This window comes from Sylvia atricapilla, chromosome 18 (assembly GCF_009819655.1).
Source record: "Sylvia atricapilla isolate bSylAtr1 chromosome 18, bSylAtr1.pri, whole genome shotgun sequence".
Taxonomy (NCBI): Eukaryota; Metazoa; Chordata; class Aves; order Passeriformes; family Sylviidae; genus Sylvia; species Sylvia atricapilla.
Genome location: NC_089157.1, coordinates 2,895,012 through 2,912,472, shown reverse-complemented (window position 1 = coordinate 2,912,472; position 17,461 = coordinate 2,895,012). Strand labels below are relative to the sequence as shown.

Genomic DNA, 17,461 nt, shown 5'->3' with positions numbered 1-17,461 from the left:
ATGATAAAAGGATAAACTCTCTTAAACTGATCTTTCCTCTTGATGAGACAAATACACTCCAGAAAAACCTACACCACTAGTCTGCTGATGTGAGGAACAAATAAAAGCTGCTGGAAGCAGTTGTTTCAACAGCACAGGAAATGTTTAGTTGTTTAGTTTTGGTTATCCTTATTCTACACCCTTCTATTCCACTCCAACATCTAAAATGTGCCAAGGGGACAGCAGTGACTAAGCAAGACAAGCCTTGAACACCGGGCAAACAAACAGATCTTGGCATGGAGTGCTTGGACCACCTTCAGTATCCAGCATGGATTAAACCTCCACGCCAAATTCCATGAGGGATGTCCAGGACTGGATGAGGTATCAAGGCTGTTGATGGGTTTTCCTGCATTTTCAAACTACCACAGAGAAATCTCAGCTGTACTCTGTGACCACAGCCTGGCTCCTTGGCCTGGAGGGATAACATGATGTTGTACTGCAACTATTGAGTGGATCATCTGGAGCAGTGGAGTCCTTGCAGATGTCTCTGCCCCCTTTTCTTCTGAACCAGTGCTGGACAATGCTCTTCATTCTGGAAGCCAGTGTTAAAACTGTGAGCAGTATTGCTGTTCTCTCCCCTTCAAAGTGCTTGTCAGACATATCATGAGCAAGGTTGGGGTTGTTGCCCCGTTCAGGCTTGCTTTTGCTGGGCTGTATTTGGGTACAAACCATGGAATCACAGCACCACTGAGCAGAGGGTTATGCCTGTGTGCCCTGGGCCATTTTCCTGAGTGAATTTTTTTATGGATGCATAAAGAATCACCAGCAAAGGTATCGGCAAAAGCAGGTTTAGTATAGAAGTGAAAGTTCCACAAAGTTGTTGGCAAGGGTCACTCTACTACTTACTATGTGGTAAAAGCGAACTAAAAATCTAAAACCAGTCAATCTAAATGCAAAATCAATCCAAAAGTTTTCTACATTGAGGCTGGGGAGGGGGGAAGGGGAAGGGTAGGAAAGGGCAAGGATATAAAGGAAACACAAGATGAGTCACCAGGCTCAGAGTAGACCCCCTTACAAAACTGAGCCCCAGACTTGACCAACAATTTAGGCCCAAAGGTTTAACAGCACTCAACAGTGTGAGGTGTTCAGCTATTGCTCATGCTGAAGTTAAACAATTTAACAATTTCATACTTCATTTACTTAAAAATCTAAAATACTTCAGAATCTAGGAGAGCAACATTCATTATAGCACATTCCCACTCACAGACCTGAAGGAGCCTATACAAGGTACCTCTGAATAATTCCCCTTGAGCTCCTGTGAATGCTCACATTGGATGTCTTTGCATCTTCTCAACAGGCAAAGGGTTGAGCCTCAAGGAATGGTCATAATTCCCTTCCATCCTGGCCACAGTTCAGGTCAGCAGCTGTCTTTAAATGTGTGATAACAAAAAAATTGTTCCACTTGGGTTGTTCAGGAAAGAAAAATAATTTTCCAAGGCTTTTTTGTTTGTTAAAAAACAGGTTCTTGTTAGCACAAGTTCCTGGGAGCAGACAGTGTTTCTGATAAGATTGAGAGTTGCTCAGCCCAGGTGCTGTTCTCAAGGCCAAGGCCTAACAAGCATTTCTCAGATCATAGTGCAGCTCAAGAGCTGGGGGGGAGGCATCACCAGAATCCAGCAACAAGAAAAACAACTTTTCTTACTCCACAGAGTGGCCATGTGGTCACCTCTTGCCTCTGTGCCTAAAAACAGGAATTTACTTTGTCCAACTTAAAATTTTTGAGAAATTTTTGATCAGGTTAGCTAAATACTGTGATTTTTAAGACTGTTGAACATGCTGGAACAATATTATGTATGCAAGGACATCTGTAGGACAGTGCTACCTGTCTAGGTAATATAAGCACTCTAACCTATAGAACACTACAGTACGTTGTCCTGGACAACATTAAGCATAAAATGACAGAAATCAGCAAAACTACAGCAGGATGCAATGTTAGTTCTGAAATTCCTGTTGCAGTGGGTGACCACCCAAACACAATCCCATCAGTGATGTTCTCCATTTCTCATCACATGATTTATCTCTTCTGTATTTGATGAATAGTGATTAGAGCTCTGTGTCCATTGCTTCAGACACCTTCCAGCAATCAAGAGAGCTTGTCATGCTGCACTAATTCTTCCACCAGTTCGTTCCAGTGGGGGTGAGCAGGAAATCTTGCTGGGATGTGTAGGTGGATTGTAACAATTCATGGGTTGAGACAGAACTGAACAGTTGAAGTCGTATCCCCAAATTTTGGAGAAAACTACAAACCCCAATGTTTGAGCAGTGGCTTATTTCTATAGTGGTGTGGTCTCTATGGAATCACAAATACTTCTTACTCTTCCCAATGTATATAAGTACAGTTTCAAGCATTTCAGCAGGACGTATTTTAAAATGACAAACATTTTGTTCAGTGCCAAGACAAATGTCTTGGCCATTAATGGTGTTACTTTCACAAATAAATTCCTGTTGTTCCTGTACAACACACACATCAACAGTGACAGCTTGCCATTTGTTTCCTATTTTGTTGGGCCCATACTCTGTGTTGTACTGGAAATAATTCCATGGTGATTTAACCCCAGTGCAGTGGTTGGGTTTATAGGGTTTACCAAAGCACTGTGTATTGTTCAAGCAAAAGCTATGGCTTTACTGTTGGTAGGGTCAAAAGTGACGTTAACTAGATGCCACCGAGGTTGAAATTCTCATTAAAATTTGTTTGCATTATGCCTGATTATCTTTTACATTTCAGTGGTCAAGGTGTTTCTGTAGCTTTCCCTTATAGTTGCTGCTGCAGTGAATTGTCTCCAGCACTGAGCTTGGATGCAGCTGTAGACAGGGAGAGATGCAGGGTTCCAGCACCGTCCCTGGTCCGCTCCCTTGGGATGGTGAGTGCCCTCCCAGCCCTTGTCCCTGGTGGAATTTATAGACTGGTCTATGCACGGCCTCATTTTGTTATTCTGAACTTTGCAGAGCAGGGCTGGGGGTTCTTGTGGTTTCAGATGCAAGTGCAATTCTGTCTCAAACTTGTTCTTTGAGATAATTACCAAGATAGGAACCTGGTCCCAGAAAAGTGCTGTCCTGCCTCGATACAATCCTCTTTGCCAACTGAACCTTCTGTCAATACTGTGGTAACATTCCTTTTCTCTTCTGTCTGGTCTTTGAGCATTAGCTCTTTCAGGTTTACATTAACTCTTTCAGGTTTTCAGTCCCTCACATTTATCCCTTCGCCACATTGGCATTCCATTAACTTCCCACTGGTTCTGCTTCCAAAAGGGAAGCCGTTCAGTACATCCTTTAAATACAGCATGAGGTGGTGGAACTGCCAGGCAAGGTCTTCATCTGACCCCAGAGAGCACCTGCCCACTTGTCAAGGGTCACTGGTCCTCTCTGTACCTTCTCACCTCCCCAAGAAGCCAGGCTGTGTCCCTGGAGTCCCCTTGCTGCTCCTGGCCTCAGGCTGTGTTCCCAAAGTCTTCAGCCCCAGCTCAGGGCTTGCCCCATGTGGGTACCCATGTTCGGAGTGGGGGCTTGGCAGGGGCAGCCTGGCCCCTGCTGCCCTCCTGGGAAGAGCAGGCAAAGGGGAATGGGTTGTTGGGCAGAAGTGCAGCAGCAAGGGCAGTCCCAGGGCCCCTCAGCCTGGCCCCAGCCCCTGTCTTTAAGCCCCTGGCTCATGGAGCCAAACTCAAGGACCCCCTGAGAACCCAAAGGCAAAAACTGCTCACCCCATGGAGATCCCCCATAACCACAGCACACCCAGCCCTATTTTGGCCTTGCCACCAGCCCCAGGTCCCACAGGACTGGGCTGCTGGGGATGCCCCTGAAGGAATTCCCACATCAGTGTGTTTGGGGAGCTTCCCTCTGTGGATTCCCCATTGTCTAATATGAGCTTGAGTTTTTCGTAGGTGAGAAACCACAAACAGCCCATTTCCCCCACAGCACCTCCATCATTTTGTAGCCAGCCAGTGGTTTGGACTGTGCTGGGGTGGTGGGGAAGAAACCAGGTTCAGCACCCCACAATTCCCCTGAAAATGCCAGTACTCCCTGCAGTGCTGTGTCCAGCCCAGGAGCCAGGGTCCCCTCAGGAGCTCACCCAGCCCTCCTGTGCTCAAAGCTCCTGAGCTTTCCCAGAGCAGGCAGATGTCAGATCCCACTGCCTGGTGGTCAGACCTGCACATTTAAAAGGGAATTTCTAGCTGATGGTTTTTGTAAGAATTTGTGTGATGGACCACTCTGGTTCCAAGGCTTTTCCCAATGTTTGAGTCCTTTACTTCCTAGGCTTGGATGGAGGCTTGTGTTTATCTGCTTTCTCCTGCTTGTATGGCTCTTTGCTTTGAGTGAGGTGCTGAAAATCTGTATATTGATAGAGTCAGCAGCAGCTTTCCACTGTTCCCACATCTAAGGGAGAAGGGAAACTCTCATGCTTTTGAGACCTAAAAATGAATGACTGGAGGTGCTTCCTCTCTGGGGCTGGTCTCCTCCTGGAGTGTTCTGGAATGCTCCAGGCTGTGTGAGAACATGGATCACCTCTCCACAGGGCACAGCCCTCCTGGGCAGGCTCAACTCACCCTGTGAGCAGCTCCTGGGGCACCACCTGCCCAGTGTGAGCCATCCTTGGAGTCGTTTTGGAGTGGTAAAAAGTGGTAAAGGCTGGAGGTGTTGTGGCACATGGTCCCTGCAGGTGCTGTTGGTTGCTGGAACCAGGACATCAGTGGGAGACAATGGGGACATTCCACATAGGACCGAGCCATTGCTGTGTAACAATGGGCATTCTTTGCCAGGGCAGGGGAACACCGTAAAGAGGGACACAAGTAGCACAGGCTCCAGAAGGAGGGAGGGGAGCTGGCTGAGGAGGAGGAGGAGGAGGAGGAGACTGAAGAGAAAGGATCCTGCTGGCTGTGCACCTCTTCCTCTTCCTCCTTCTACCACCTTCTGCCACCACCTCCCACCCTACCTGCTCCTCTCTGGAGCAATAGCACAAGAGGCTCCTGTTCATGGCAGTTCTGTGCTTTCGGGCAGGTCAGCAGCAATGGCACCGGTCACTCTGGGCCACATGCTGGAGATTGCCCTCGGGTCATCAAGAGCTGGAGCCGTTGACTTCGAGCAGCTGCACAACCTCCTGAATGGGTTGCTTTTACACCTGGGTCTGCGGGATCTGCTTGTCCAGGAGAATGGGGAGCCACTGGAGGGGGCCGAGGAAAGCCCTTTCGCTTTACTTAAGGATTTAAAGCAGAGACTGGAAGCCAATGAAAAAGAACTCGCAGAGGTAGAGGCTCTTCCCAGCCCCTGGGTGCTCCCCTCAAGCCACCCCCTCCTCTGGTGTCTGAACTCCCTCATGCTGCTGAGGATGTGCTGAAGGCCGAGCACTGCCCAGGGCAGGCCCTGCACAGCTCTGTGCACACCGTGGTGGGTGTAAAGGACCTGGGCCACAGGGACCCTGCCCTGGGGCTCACCCCACCTTCCCCCTCTCCTAGTACCGGACCCTCTGCCAGGAGCTCCGTGAGGAGGTTACTGTGATGAAGGCAGAGCAATCCCGCATAGCAGAGGACATGCAGAAGATTATGGATAATATCGACGTGGTGAGCTGCCACTGGTGCCCTTGGGAGCTGCCCCTCACTGCGCTGCCCTGCTGCCCCTGCCCTGCAGCCCTTGGAGGCCCCCAGCGTGAAGGGCACCAGAAGGGATGAGTGGGAAGAGTGTCCTAAGAGCGGAATGTGGGCGCTCATCCCAACCCACTGGAGCCCCCCACTTTCCTTCTGCCAGCACTGCCCCGGGGAGGGCAGAAGGGCACCACTGCCCGCAGGTCAGGCTGGTGGTAGAGGTCACTGCCTCCCTCAGACAAGGCTGCTGAGGCATTTGCAGACTAAAAAGCCATCAAAAAAAGTAACCTAGGTCCTGGGAAGGTGGGGAGACAGAGGTCCACCCGTGAAACACAGCCACGGCCACTTGGGATAGACATATCCAGGATCCCTCTGTCTGGTGTCCAAGTTAATTTGCAAATGTCCCTTTTAAATCGTGCTCCTGTGTTCTGACTCCTGTCCCTATCCTCGCCCTGCTCCAGGAAAATTTCCAGAACATGCTGGAAGACCTCCGTAAGCAGCTGTTGGAGTCTGTCATGGTACGTCCTTGAGCACACCCAGGGCCTGCTCCAGGGCAGGGTCCCCCTACATCAGGGCATGGTCCTCAGAAATTCTTGGGGGAGTCAACACTCCTCTGGATCCCATCCTGCCCCCAGTTACACGGATGGCTCTGATGCCTTCCTTCCCAAAAAAGAAGTCTGGGAGAGAGGCTAATGTTCTCCCCAGCCCCAGAGGAGGCAATAAAGAATGGTGTACTGGGATGTACTAGAGGACTTCCTGGTGGTCAGGAAAGCAGGAGAAGGAGGAGGAAAAGGAGGCCAAGGTCTAGCAGTGGAGCAGGATTGAAGCCCCCTGCACCTCCTGCCACTTGCACCCCAGCGCCCCTACCAAGGCTGCTCAGGACTCCTCTTCCCTGTGCATCCCACCAGGAGAAGGATCTGGCACAGGCTGAGCCAAGGCAGCTCCTCAGCTGGCCTAATGTGTGCTCCCAGCTTGTCCTCTGCTCAGAAAGGGCCATGTGCAGGGTGGTGAGAGAAACAGCAGGAGCTGGTACCTTTCTGAGGCCAAGCTGCATTGACATCCCACAACAGCCCCTCCTTGCTCAGCACCAGGCAGGACCATGGCTCCCTGCCCTCTGGAACACTCTGGAGCAGTGGCTGGGATCGGAGGACAGCAGAGGGATGCTGTGGGGCAGGTCTGGGATACTGACTCCTGTTGCTGGAGGGAAGAATGCCTTGCTGTTGTATTAGATGGCATCATTTAGGTGTTACCTGATCCCCTGGGTTGGCTGTTAAAACCATGGTCATGGAGGTGCCCAAAGGACTAAACTGGCTGGGGAGGAACATTTTGAAGTTCAGCAAAGGCAAGCACAGGGTCCTTCACTGCAGAGGAACAGCCCCAGGCACCAGCACAGGCTGGGACTGACCGGCTGGAAAAGCAGCTCCGTGGGGAAGGAGCTGGGGTCCTGGTGGACAATGAGCTGTCCGTGACCAGCACTGTGCCCGAGGGGACAAGATGGGCACTGGTGTCCCGGGGCGCTTTGGGAAGAGCATTTCCAGCAGTCAGGAGTGATGCTGCCCCTCTGCTCAGCCCTGGCGAGGCCTCCCCTGGAGCAGGGTCCAGTTCTGGGCTCCTGGAGCGGGTCCCGTGGAGGGACACAAAGATGATCAGGGGACGGCACCATCCCTGTCCTGGGGAAAGGCTGACAGAGCTGAGGCTGTTCAGCATCAAGAGATGCTGAGAGGGAACAGAGGCTGGGAGGGTGATGCTGAGCATCATGCGGGGATCTGTGCCTCAGTTTCCCCAGGAAGAGCTGGGTTGGGAGGCTGTCTTGGAGACCCTGAATGCAGCCTGTTATGGCAGCCATCTCATGCTCTCCTTCCCAGTCTGCCATGAAGGACCAGGGCGAAGGCTGGCTGAAGGACGGTCACGGGTCCACACGCTCGTGGGATGACCCAGGACTGATTGTCATCGGCAACGAAAGTACCACTGGACACATCTGGGGAGGGACTGGAGGGTGTGAGGGCACAGCAGGCTGGGCAGAGGGCCTGCAGACTGCTGGGCTTTGCCCCAGGCTCTCCTGGCTCTGGGGAGCTCCCTCTGGTTTCTTCTTCCAGTTACCCTCCTGGAAAGGACACCCATATCAAGACACGGGGACCCCCGGCCCACCAGCCCTCTGTCCCCCAGCGCCAAGACACAGGGCAAAGAGAAGGATTTGCCAGAGGCAGCCAGCAGCCACTCAGTCTCCTCCATGGAAAATGACTTGGGAGAGAGTGACATGGGACGGAAGAGCACGGGATGGAACGCGAGACAGATTGGCAGGGGACAGAAGGGCAAGGGATGGAATGTGCGATCAAGAGACACAGGACAGAGTGACATGGAAGAGAATGACATGGGACAGATCAAGGATGGAGAGATGAAGATGAGCATCTCCAAGGTAGAGGCTCTTCCCAGTCCCTTGGGTGCCCCCCTGAGACACCCCCTCCTTTGGGGTCTGCACCCCCATCTTGCTGCCCTTACACTACGGTCTGGTGTAGACCAAGCTGGTTCAAGACCAAGCTCACAGTAGCACGGGGGGATTCCTTGATGGAACAGGGTGGAGTTTTGGGGACAAGAGCTGGGGCTGAAGCTGTGCTTTTCTTGCTCAGGCTCCTCCCCACATGCAGAGAAGGACTCCAAGTGGCAGCTTCACCGCCTCGAGAATGCATCCAGGAGCCCCTGGCACCCACCTCCCAGGCCAGCGGGGACAGTCAGTACCAGGCCGACCAGGGTCCCAGACCCCCTCGATCCCACCTGAGAGTGTGGCTGGGACTAGCAAGTGAGTGTCGTAGGGACAGCAATGGCTTTAGGGACAGCACTGGCCTTGTTCCCTCCTGCTGGGCCCTTGTGGTGCCCTGCCATTGGATCCATTTATTCCCTGGTGGAACCATGGGGATGCTGATGATGATTTCCTCCCACTGGCACTAGGCTCCCGACATCCAAGGAGGCACACGGAGAAGGCAGCTCCAGAACAGAGCCACTCCCAGCTGAAGATGGACTGTAGGTGCAAAGGCTTTTGTGACAAGTGTGGGGGACAGTGGCTTGTCCCCTGGCAGGGCTGGGACACGTGGTGCCAGAGCTGGGTCATGACATGTCCTCCTGGGAGGGCACAGGGAGGTCCTGGGTGCTGATCAAGCAAGGACACAGGTGTGAGGGCTGGTTGGGATGGCAGGTGTGGGAGCCTGTGCCCTCCACCTCCCATCCCTGTGTGTCCTGGGCAGCCACAAGCAGCCACCACATTTTGGAGGTGCCAGTGGGACCAAGGTGAGAGTGTCCCAGGCTGGGAGCATCCCATCCCAGCAAAGGGTACAGGAACCCCCCTCTTTGACCTTGCCGCCAGCCCCAGTTCTCATAGGACTGGGTTGCCCCTGGGAGAAATTCCCATAGCAGTGGGTTTTGGGAGCTTCCCTCTGTGGATCCCCCACTGTCTAATATGAGCTGGAGCTTTGTCCCAGGTGGGAGTGCACAAATAGCCCATTTCTCCCTTTATTTTATAAGCAGCCAGTGGGTTGGACTGTGCTGTGGTGGTGGTGGAGAATCCAGACTCAGCAACCCACGATTCCCCTGAAAAACTCCCTGCAGTGCTGTGCCCAGCACTTGGCTCTGCCTGCATAGTCAGGGCTGTGTCCCCAGGAGCCTGCCCAGCCCTTTTCTCCATTTTAGGATGCTCCTAAAGGTGCCCTCTTCTGAGTACTCACCTTGTGACCAGCTTGCACAGTTGGCTGGCCGGTAAGTGGCACCAGCACTGGTGCATCGGGGGTGAGACAGGGGCAGACGGGTGCTGGCAGTGCCCTGCCATGTCAGGGGTGGCTCATCTGGCCCCTGTCACCCACCCGTGGCCCCTGTCACCCTTCCCAGACACTCTGAGGTCATCCTGTCCACGCCACCGCCATCCCCCGGCCTCTCCGGGCGCCTGCCTCGTGCTACCAAGAAGTCCAAAACACAGGAGCAAAGGTAGGGACATGGGGACACATCCCTGGCCCCTGGGGCCTAAGGGAGCAGTGTCCCAGCAAGGACAGCTCTTCCCTGGGTGGGGTGGAAGGGGCCAGAGGTGCCTAGGCAGAGAGGAAGTGCAGAGGGTCAGCTGGGCTTGTTTTACAGCCCTCCATGCTGTCCTGTCAAGCCCTGAAGCTTCATGTCAAGCCTGAGCTCAGGTTTGGTGGGATCCTGGTGCCTCCTGTGAAAGGAGTTCCCAAAATCAAGCCCTGGAGCTGGGACAGCCCTGCTCCTGCCTCCTGGTGACCCCTGCAAAGGGCACCAGGACCTGTCCCGGCCATGGGCAGCTCTTGGGGCTGTGGGGAAAGGGCAGATCCTGCAGGGCTGGGTGGGCAGGAGTCTCCTGCAGCAGCTGGAGGACGGGGAGCACCCCTGAAGCCCTCCCTGGCATAGGAGGTTGAAGCACAGGGTGCCAACGGCGCTGGGCACTGAGCATCCCTGTGCTCTGTCCCACAGGGAGCAGATACTCGAGGGCTATTCCCGCAGATCACCGATGTACTGTGGGGGCAAACACACCAGCATCTGCCCCACGCAGCCCCTGGAGCCTCTCCTTCCAGACCCCAACAAGGTAGGGATGGAGAAGGTGGGGATACAAACAGGGGACACCGGGGCTGGGAGAGCGAAGCCGAACATCTGGGGGAGGATCCATGCCTCAGTTTCCCCAGGAGGAGCTGGGTGGGCGGAGTTGTTTGGGGATGCTGGGTGCAGCCAGGTGTGGCAGCCAGCCCATCCCTTCCTTCCAGCCCGGCGTCATCGAGCTGGTGGGCACGGACGGACTCGTGTACCGCGGCCGGACTGCCCCGGGGACGGACTCACCGCGGGACACCAGCCCGCAGAAATAAAGGGTGACAGAGCCTGTGCCTCCTGACTGCAGCGGGATCTTCCCTTCGTGCGTAAGGACGGGAGATCCTGAGAACAGCCCCTGTGGAAGCCCTGCCGGGGTCTGTCGGGGTCAGCCCCGGTGCCGTGCCAGGTGAGCCTGTGGCCCGAAAGGGAAGCAGCAGCAGCAGGAGGAGCTCGTTTGCTGCTGGAGAAGGGGGAATTAGGGACCTCAGTGGGAAAGGCAGCAGCAGAACAGTTTGATGCCAAAAGCAGATCCCACCCCAGGCCGTTGGTTTCCTGTCGTTTATGCCCCGGGATGAGCTGAGCTGCCTTCCTCATCTCCAAGCGAAGAAACTCCCTCTGTCACCTCCTCGTCCCTGTCGCAGTGCTGCCGCTGATTGAAGGCAGACACCCTTCTGCTTCCCACCTCCGACCAACACACCACAGCCGCAGGAGAGGGACACGTCCCCAAGGCTTGGGGCTGCTTCTCCCCGGCCCCCCCGTGCCGCCAACCCCTCGCCGTGGATGGGAGGGGGCTCCAGGGTGTGCTGAGACCAAACACAAGTCGGGTCACAAGGCAGGGAACCCCCGATCCCTGGAGCAGCACACGGGCACTGAGGAGTGTCACAGCTGGGGACACACGGCTGTGTGTGCGCGGAGCTGGGGATGTCCCCTCTACACACAGGCAATGACACTTCCTCTGGGGGACACAGAGCTGGAGGCACCTCTCGGGTGAGTGGGAGGCTGAGAAACTCTGAGGGGAACCCCAGAGGAAGCTGAAGGGAACCCAGAGCTTATGGGGGACATCCCCTGGGGGCTGCCCTGTGGAACCCCTCCTGGTGGATGTCCCCAAACCTTCCCCCCACAGGGACAGCCTCCATCCGTCTCTGCTCCACTGTACTCCACAGGCATCTTAGTTCCCAGGGAGTTCCCCCTGCAATGTTCCCCCCGGTGGGTTTGGTTTTTCAGGGGAAAACCAGGTACTCAAAAGCTGCTTTGGTGGACACAGCAGGATGTGGGATCCCCCCTGTGCCACCTCCTGTAGGATAACTGGGAACATTCTGAGCAAACCACTGGGCACCAGAGCAGAGCCCACAAAGAACCATCCTGCACTCCTGGTTGGGTTTGAGTGGCTTAAAAACAAACACTTTTGGGACCAATTTGGAGCATATGGCCCAGCTGGGGTCACCTCTCTGGTGCTGATCATCCCCCTGCCCCTTTTGCTGCCCCCAGGATCCAGACACACCTTACAAACACCTCTGCACCCCCTGAACACACCCCCAGTCCCAAAACCCCCAGCCTCGGGTGTCCTTTGGGGCAAGTAACCCCAGATGAGGAATTTTGCCTTTTCTCCTTGGAGTCTGTGCCATCCTGGGGAACCTCACCACCCCTGCAAGAAGCTTTGGACTGTGCCTTGAGCCTCCCTGTCTCTCCTGGCATTTCCAGAGCTGCTGTGCTCTTGGTTTTGGGGTTTTACCCCTGCTGTTTGTTGTGTGAATGGAGTGGCCACGGGCCCAGTGAGCTCCCATATCCTCTGGCTGGGGACCTTTCTGCAGAGGGGGACACTCAGAGGATATTGTCCCCTCCCCAAGGGTCCCTGCAGTGCTGAGGCCAGGGGGGCTCATCACTGGGTGGGTGATGGGGCTGGGGGCTGGGGGGTTTTGCACGCTGTGAGATTCTGAGGGGACAGACAGACAGACAGGGGTGTTGCCTGCACCCCCTGGCACATGGGGGCTCCTCGCTGTGCTGGCACAGCACCCCCATGGCCCTGGGTCTTCCCTGCCCTCTGACCCCCCTACTTGGGGACAGCAGTGGTGGCTTGTGGAGGCAGGGAACAGACTCAGTCCCCACTGGTGACACTGCCTCATAGGGGAATCACCCCCATTTTCAGTGCCCTGCCAGGGACACCCTCCCAGCAGAGAGAAAAGGCAGGGACAGCTGGTGTTAAAAAAGTGATTTTTTTTTAAATTTTTATTATTTTTTTAAATTAATAAAAAACCTTCAACCTTTTTTTTTTTTTTTGCTGAGTCTTTTTTCTTTTCTTTTTTTTTTTTTTTTTTTTTGGTTTGTTTTTTCTGTTTGTTTTTTTTTTAAGCAACATTGATTTGAAAACTAAAAAACCCTCAGCTCCCCCCTGCCTGGAGAAGCGCCATGTAGGGCGGTCACAGGGACAGAGGGACATCACTTTGATAAACCCCCAAGCCCTGGAGGTGCTGAGGGAGGGAGGACGGGGTTGGGGGCAAGTCCAGGGGGAGTCTGTGCAAGAAGCCGGGCTGAATTTCAGGAGCCAGAGAGCTGCATTTGCTCTGGGCACTGCAACAAGTGCCCAGGGAAGCCAGAGCTGGGGAGGGTGTCCAGTGGCTCCGTGTCCATGTGGCCACGATCTGGAGTGCCAACAGCCACCTCCATCCATTTATTTTTGTTATTCCTGTCGTCCTCTTCCCTCTCCTGCCCTGATGTAGAGATGCTGGGTGGGGACAGAGCCATAGGGAAAACCTCCCAGACACCCAGCAGCTGCCTCCACGCTGCTGCTCCTTTTCTCTGGATTTATATACATTAGATATATTTATATATTATAGTTATATATTTTTCTTAAAAAAGGGGAGGGGAGTAGAGAGCAGCCAGAGGCTCTCACGGGTCAATGCCCTCCCTGGCAGCATGTGCTCCCCCTCCCCCCCACTTAAAAATAATAATAAAACCTAGAAAATTATTCCAGTGCGTTTCTCGGCGAGCCCCTGCTCCCAACGCCCCGGCCCGGCCCCCCCTGACCCCCCCAGCCCTCCGCCAGCCCCAGCCTTATCTCTGACCATCCATGGTGGCCACGGCTTTCTGTGGGGGGGCCGGGGGCGGCGGGGTGGGCGGCCAGGAGGGCTGCGGGTGGTGCAGGTGGTGGTGGAGGCCGTGGGTGGTGGGCGAGGACGGGGGCAGCCAGGCGGGCTGGTGGCTGGGGGGAGAGGAGGCCCAGAAGGGGCTGAAGCTGCCCGGGGGGGAGCAGGCCATGGAGGTGATGGGGCTGTTGCTGCTCTGCAGGCTCTCCGAGGTGCGCAGCTTGGAGAACATGGCCAGCGCGTCCGGGAAGTTGGGCGGCGTGGCCGGCGTGTTGCTGGGGGTGCACATCTGCGGGGCACAGGAGAACGGGGCTGTCAGCTGATTCACACGGGGGGGTTTTGGGGCTCCCAACCCGCCCACAACAGCCAGACCCGCCGCTGAGCATCCTGCCTGTATCCCACACCTGCCAACTCCCCACGTCCATGGGCTGGTGCGGCCCCCAAGGCGCTGGGTGGCTCCCCCAAAGGTGTGGAATGCCTGGGGAGAGGCTCCAGCCAGTCTGGGAAGGACATTTGGGGCCATCCCAGATACTCAAGGCCCATGGATGAGGCGGGTTTGGGGAGCAGCACAGACAGGGTTGATGCAAAGGGGTCCTAGTAGGGTGGGTAGGGAGGGTACTGGGGTCCTACCTGGCCCCAAAGGATTCCCTTTCACCCAGTTTCCTCGACCTCTTCCCCTTCACACCCCATTATGGCAGAGAGAGCAAAAGGCAAGCAAGGTCCCCCCAGTTCCTGGTACAGCCCCTGCCTTCTTGGTACCCAGCTAAATTTAGCAACTGGACAGTGATGGATCTGTCCCTTTTTCCAGCAGAGGAAAAATCCACAAGGGAGGACCCAGCTCTGCACTGAGGCTCAAGGGCTGGTACAGGGACCCCAAATCAGCAAACAACTGGCTGAACTGAGAATTGGGGAGGTGGTAGAAGGGGGATAGGGGTGGGTATGCAAATCCCCATGAGGCTGCACACACAGGGAAGGGCTTGTGGGCAGGGGGATGCACTGGGACACCGGGGTGATCTGTGCACAGGCAGACTCCACCCCTCTAGGTTAAATCCATCCCAAATCCTTCTTGCCCTCCTGGAGCCAGTCCTGATGGATGCCTGTGGGGCCTTTGAGCAGAGTTAAGGGACTTGGACAGTGTGTCTACTACCTTTAGCAATGGGGGACTGAGATGTTTCTGGTGGGGAATAGCTGCATGATCTCCCCCTTCCTGGGGCTTATCCCAAGATTCAGCCCTGGCTGGTGCTCAGCAGCCCCTGCTGCTCCCCAGCACAGGCCAACATCTAAATCACTCTTACAGTTTCCTCCTCATCCCCATCCCAGCCACCCTTAGTGATGCTGGGATCAAGGGAGCAGCAGCCAAACTCTTGCTGGGGGGCCCAGACCCCTCAAGTTGGGGTGCTCCTCCAGCCTGGGGAAAGCAGCAGCTGCCTCCCATCAGCCTGTGGAGCTGGGACACTCCAAAAAAGCAATCACGGCCTGGCTGGCACTGAACAGGTTCATAGTTAACCAGGGATATTCCTCCACAGAACTCATTTCAGAGCTCAGCTTGAAGTGGTGCTAATCCAGCTTTTGGTTTTTAAATTAACCTATAAGTTTGGCAGTATCTGAAAAGATACTTGTTGAAAAAAAAAAAAAAAAGAACCAAAAAACCACCAAAATAACGAACACCAACACTCTTAAATTTGCTGTTTTGAAAAAAACCACCACCACCACATCCAGACCTGGAATGATGCTGGACACAGCTCTGAGATTCTGGGGTGACGTTTGCCAGATAATTTGAAATATTAATTAAAAAATAAGAATTTCCATGTAATTGTTGCCTTTCTCCTCCTCCAATATATCTTGAGGAGAGCACTTGGCTGTCAGAGGGTCAGTCACTGACACCCCAAACAGCTCTGGTGAGTCCTGGCCCCACAGCCTGGAATCTGTGGGGGCTTGGGGAGTGTGGGGAGCCCCCCAGGGAGTGGGGGTGACAGGGACGAGCCCCCCCATATCAAACCACAGCCGCGCTCGCAGCTTTGTTCCCTGACGCTTGCAAAAGAAATAGAAACTGCAAGCACCAAACTCATCTCACGCCTGCCCTCAGCCGTGTGGGGCACTTCAAACTGCACAAATCAGGATGCTGCCAAGGGGGAGGGAAACATTAAAAAATATTCCCCGAAACACGAGTATCTGGGGAAGAGGTAAAAGGTATTTTAACACCACGTGGAGCACACGGTGTTACAAAAATGTTGCTGGGGAGAGGGAGAACCGAGTGGCTCCAGATCCCCTGTGCTGGGGGGGAATGAGGTGCTTGTCACGGCTGGAGTGGCTGCTGGATCCCTGCACAGGGATGGGGCTGGGATGGGTTTCACCAGCCCTGCTTTGCATCCACCCCACTTCCAGCGGCCGCCCGACAGGAACTGCCCCGCTCTGGCTCTGGGGGTGGAAGCAGTAAGGACTGGATCCTCCAGCGGCTGCCCCGGCCCCTCTCCCTGCGGGAACGCGGCTTTTCCAGCACAAGACCCTCTGCGACCTCCCCGGGGCAGCACATAAACGTGCGCCGTGGGGAGGAATTGCAATAAAAGAGGTTTTTAGTGGGAGCTGGCTGACAAAACGATTTTCTCCGAGGGAAACAGAGCGCTTGCTGTCGGCAGTGCCGGGCCGGGTGGTGATACCCCATGAAACGAGAAAAGGGGGAAAATTCGGCTAAAGGCAGATGCGCTCCTTCCCCCACGCGCGGCACCATTTAGTTCCCTCAACACTGGAGCATGGGGGGGGCGGAAGAGGCAAAACAAGAAAGAAAACCCTTCAAGAAACACAAAACAAAACACCCGGAGGGAAAATAACTTCCTCCCTTTGGCCGAGGGGATGTGCCCTCGGCCAAGGTCAAGTGCAGTGGGGGGAAAGGGGGGCCAGCCGTGGTCCCCCGGCCCGGGGAGCCCAAGTTGCAGCGCGATGCTCGCCGAGACAAACTATTTCCTGGCAGACATTTTAGCTCGTGTTTACATTCTCCGGCTGCGTGTTCCTGCGGGCGCCCAGCAATATGGCTGGCAGGGAGCTGACAGCTCCCAGGGCTGGGGGCTGCACCGCCTCGGGGGGCTCGGGGGGCCTGGGATGGGCGGGGGCCTTGTCTGGGGGGTCGTGGGGTGGGTGGTGTTTGCAGGGATGGGGGGGGATGCGGGATTGGTTGGTGCTGGGAAGGGTTTAAAGGTGTTTTTGGGGCTGGGGGCGTTGGGGAGGGGATGGGGTGCTGCAGGGGTGAGGGAGGGGCTGGGGTCCCACTTACCATCTGGGGGGGGTGGTGGCTGCTGGGAATGTTGGTCTCCTGGAAGAAGGCGCTGAGGGCTGTCTGTGGGGACAAGGCTGTCAGCTCCAGCCCACCCGAGACAAAGGGGGAGGGAAAACACGGGTCCCCCGAAGCTCACCCCGCAGCCCCCCGCTCGCTCCCACCCCCCTGGGACAGCCCGGGGTGCCCCAACCCCGCCGGGCCTAGGGGCTGCCCTTCACCCGACCCACCGGGGATCGTGTCCCCTGCTCGCCCAGGGGCTCCCCACGCCAAGGGGACACCCCAAACGCCGTGTTTCCACCCCCGCCCCGCTCCCAGCGGCACCCCCAGCCCCAGATCGGAGCGCGAGGGAGGGGCCGGGGCGCTGGGCCGCAGCTCGGGTTACGGCCCGGGTATAAATAGACCCGGCGGAGCCCGGGGCCGATTCCCCCCACCCCGGGGTGGGTGCCGGGGGGGGGCGGACAGGACCCCCCAAAACCCGGCCACGCGTGTCGGTGGGCCGGGGCCGCACAGGCCTGCCCCCGCCCCCACCGCCTTCCGCCCCGCGGCTCTGCGGGCAGGCGGGCGGCGGGCGTGCGGATCGGGATCTGCGGCGTCCCGCTTCGCGTGCGGGTTTATCCCGATCCGTGTGCCGGCGCGGCCCGTCCCGTCCCGTACCTCGAACTGCCAGTGTGCCGCCTGCAGCAGCTGCTTGGCCTGGTCGGCGGCGCAGCCCGCCGCCAGCACGAACTGGTTGATCATCACCTGGTGCCGCAGCTCTTCCATGTTCACGGACATGGCGGGGCGGCCCCGGCCCCGGCCCGCACCGCCCGGAGCGCCCCGCGCCCGCCGCGCCCGCCGCGCTTCACCGGGGGGAGCGGGGGGCGCCGCCGGCCCCGCCCCCGCGCGCTGATTGGCCACCGCCGCGCCCCGCGCCC

General features: G+C 56.2%; 1 protein-coding gene across 2 annotated transcripts; it reads right to left on the bottom strand.

Moving 5' to 3' along the window:
- Window positions 1-12,392: 12,392 nt before the first annotated feature.
- Window positions 12,393-17,413, bottom strand: UBALD2 (UBA like domain containing 2). Of its 2 annotated transcripts, XM_066332038.1 has the most exons (3): window positions 17,202-17,413; window positions 16,545-16,607; window positions 12,393-13,565 (listed from the first exon to the last, which is right to left on the bottom strand). In XM_066332038.1, exons 1-3 carry the CDS (start codon window positions 17,319-17,321, stop codon window positions 13,245-13,247), a joined length of 504 nt encoding a protein of 167 aa, XP_066188135.1. In that variant the 5' UTR covers window positions 17,322-17,413; the 3' UTR covers window positions 12,393-13,244. The 2 variants fall into 2 exon arrangements, with proteins under 2 accessions (XP_066188135.1, XP_066188137.1); XM_066332040.1 differs by lacking the exon at window positions 16,545-16,607.
- Window positions 17,414-17,461: the final 48 nt, after the last annotated feature.

Excerpts from the sequence above, each read along its gene's own strand:
- UBALD2 (XM_066332038.1), bottom strand. The coding sequence starts at position 17,321 with ATGTCCGTGAACATGGAAGAGCTGCGGCACCAGGTGATGATCAACCAG. Across the intron at positions 16,608-17,201 it reads CGGCACACTGGCAGTTCGAG|ACAGCCCTCAGCGCCTTCTT; the intron begins GTACGGGACGGG and ends TTGTCCCCACAG. Across the intron at positions 13,566-16,544 it reads GCCACCACCCCCCCCAGATG|ATGTGCACCCCCAGCAACAC; the intron begins GTAAGTGGGACC and ends TGTGCCCCGCAG.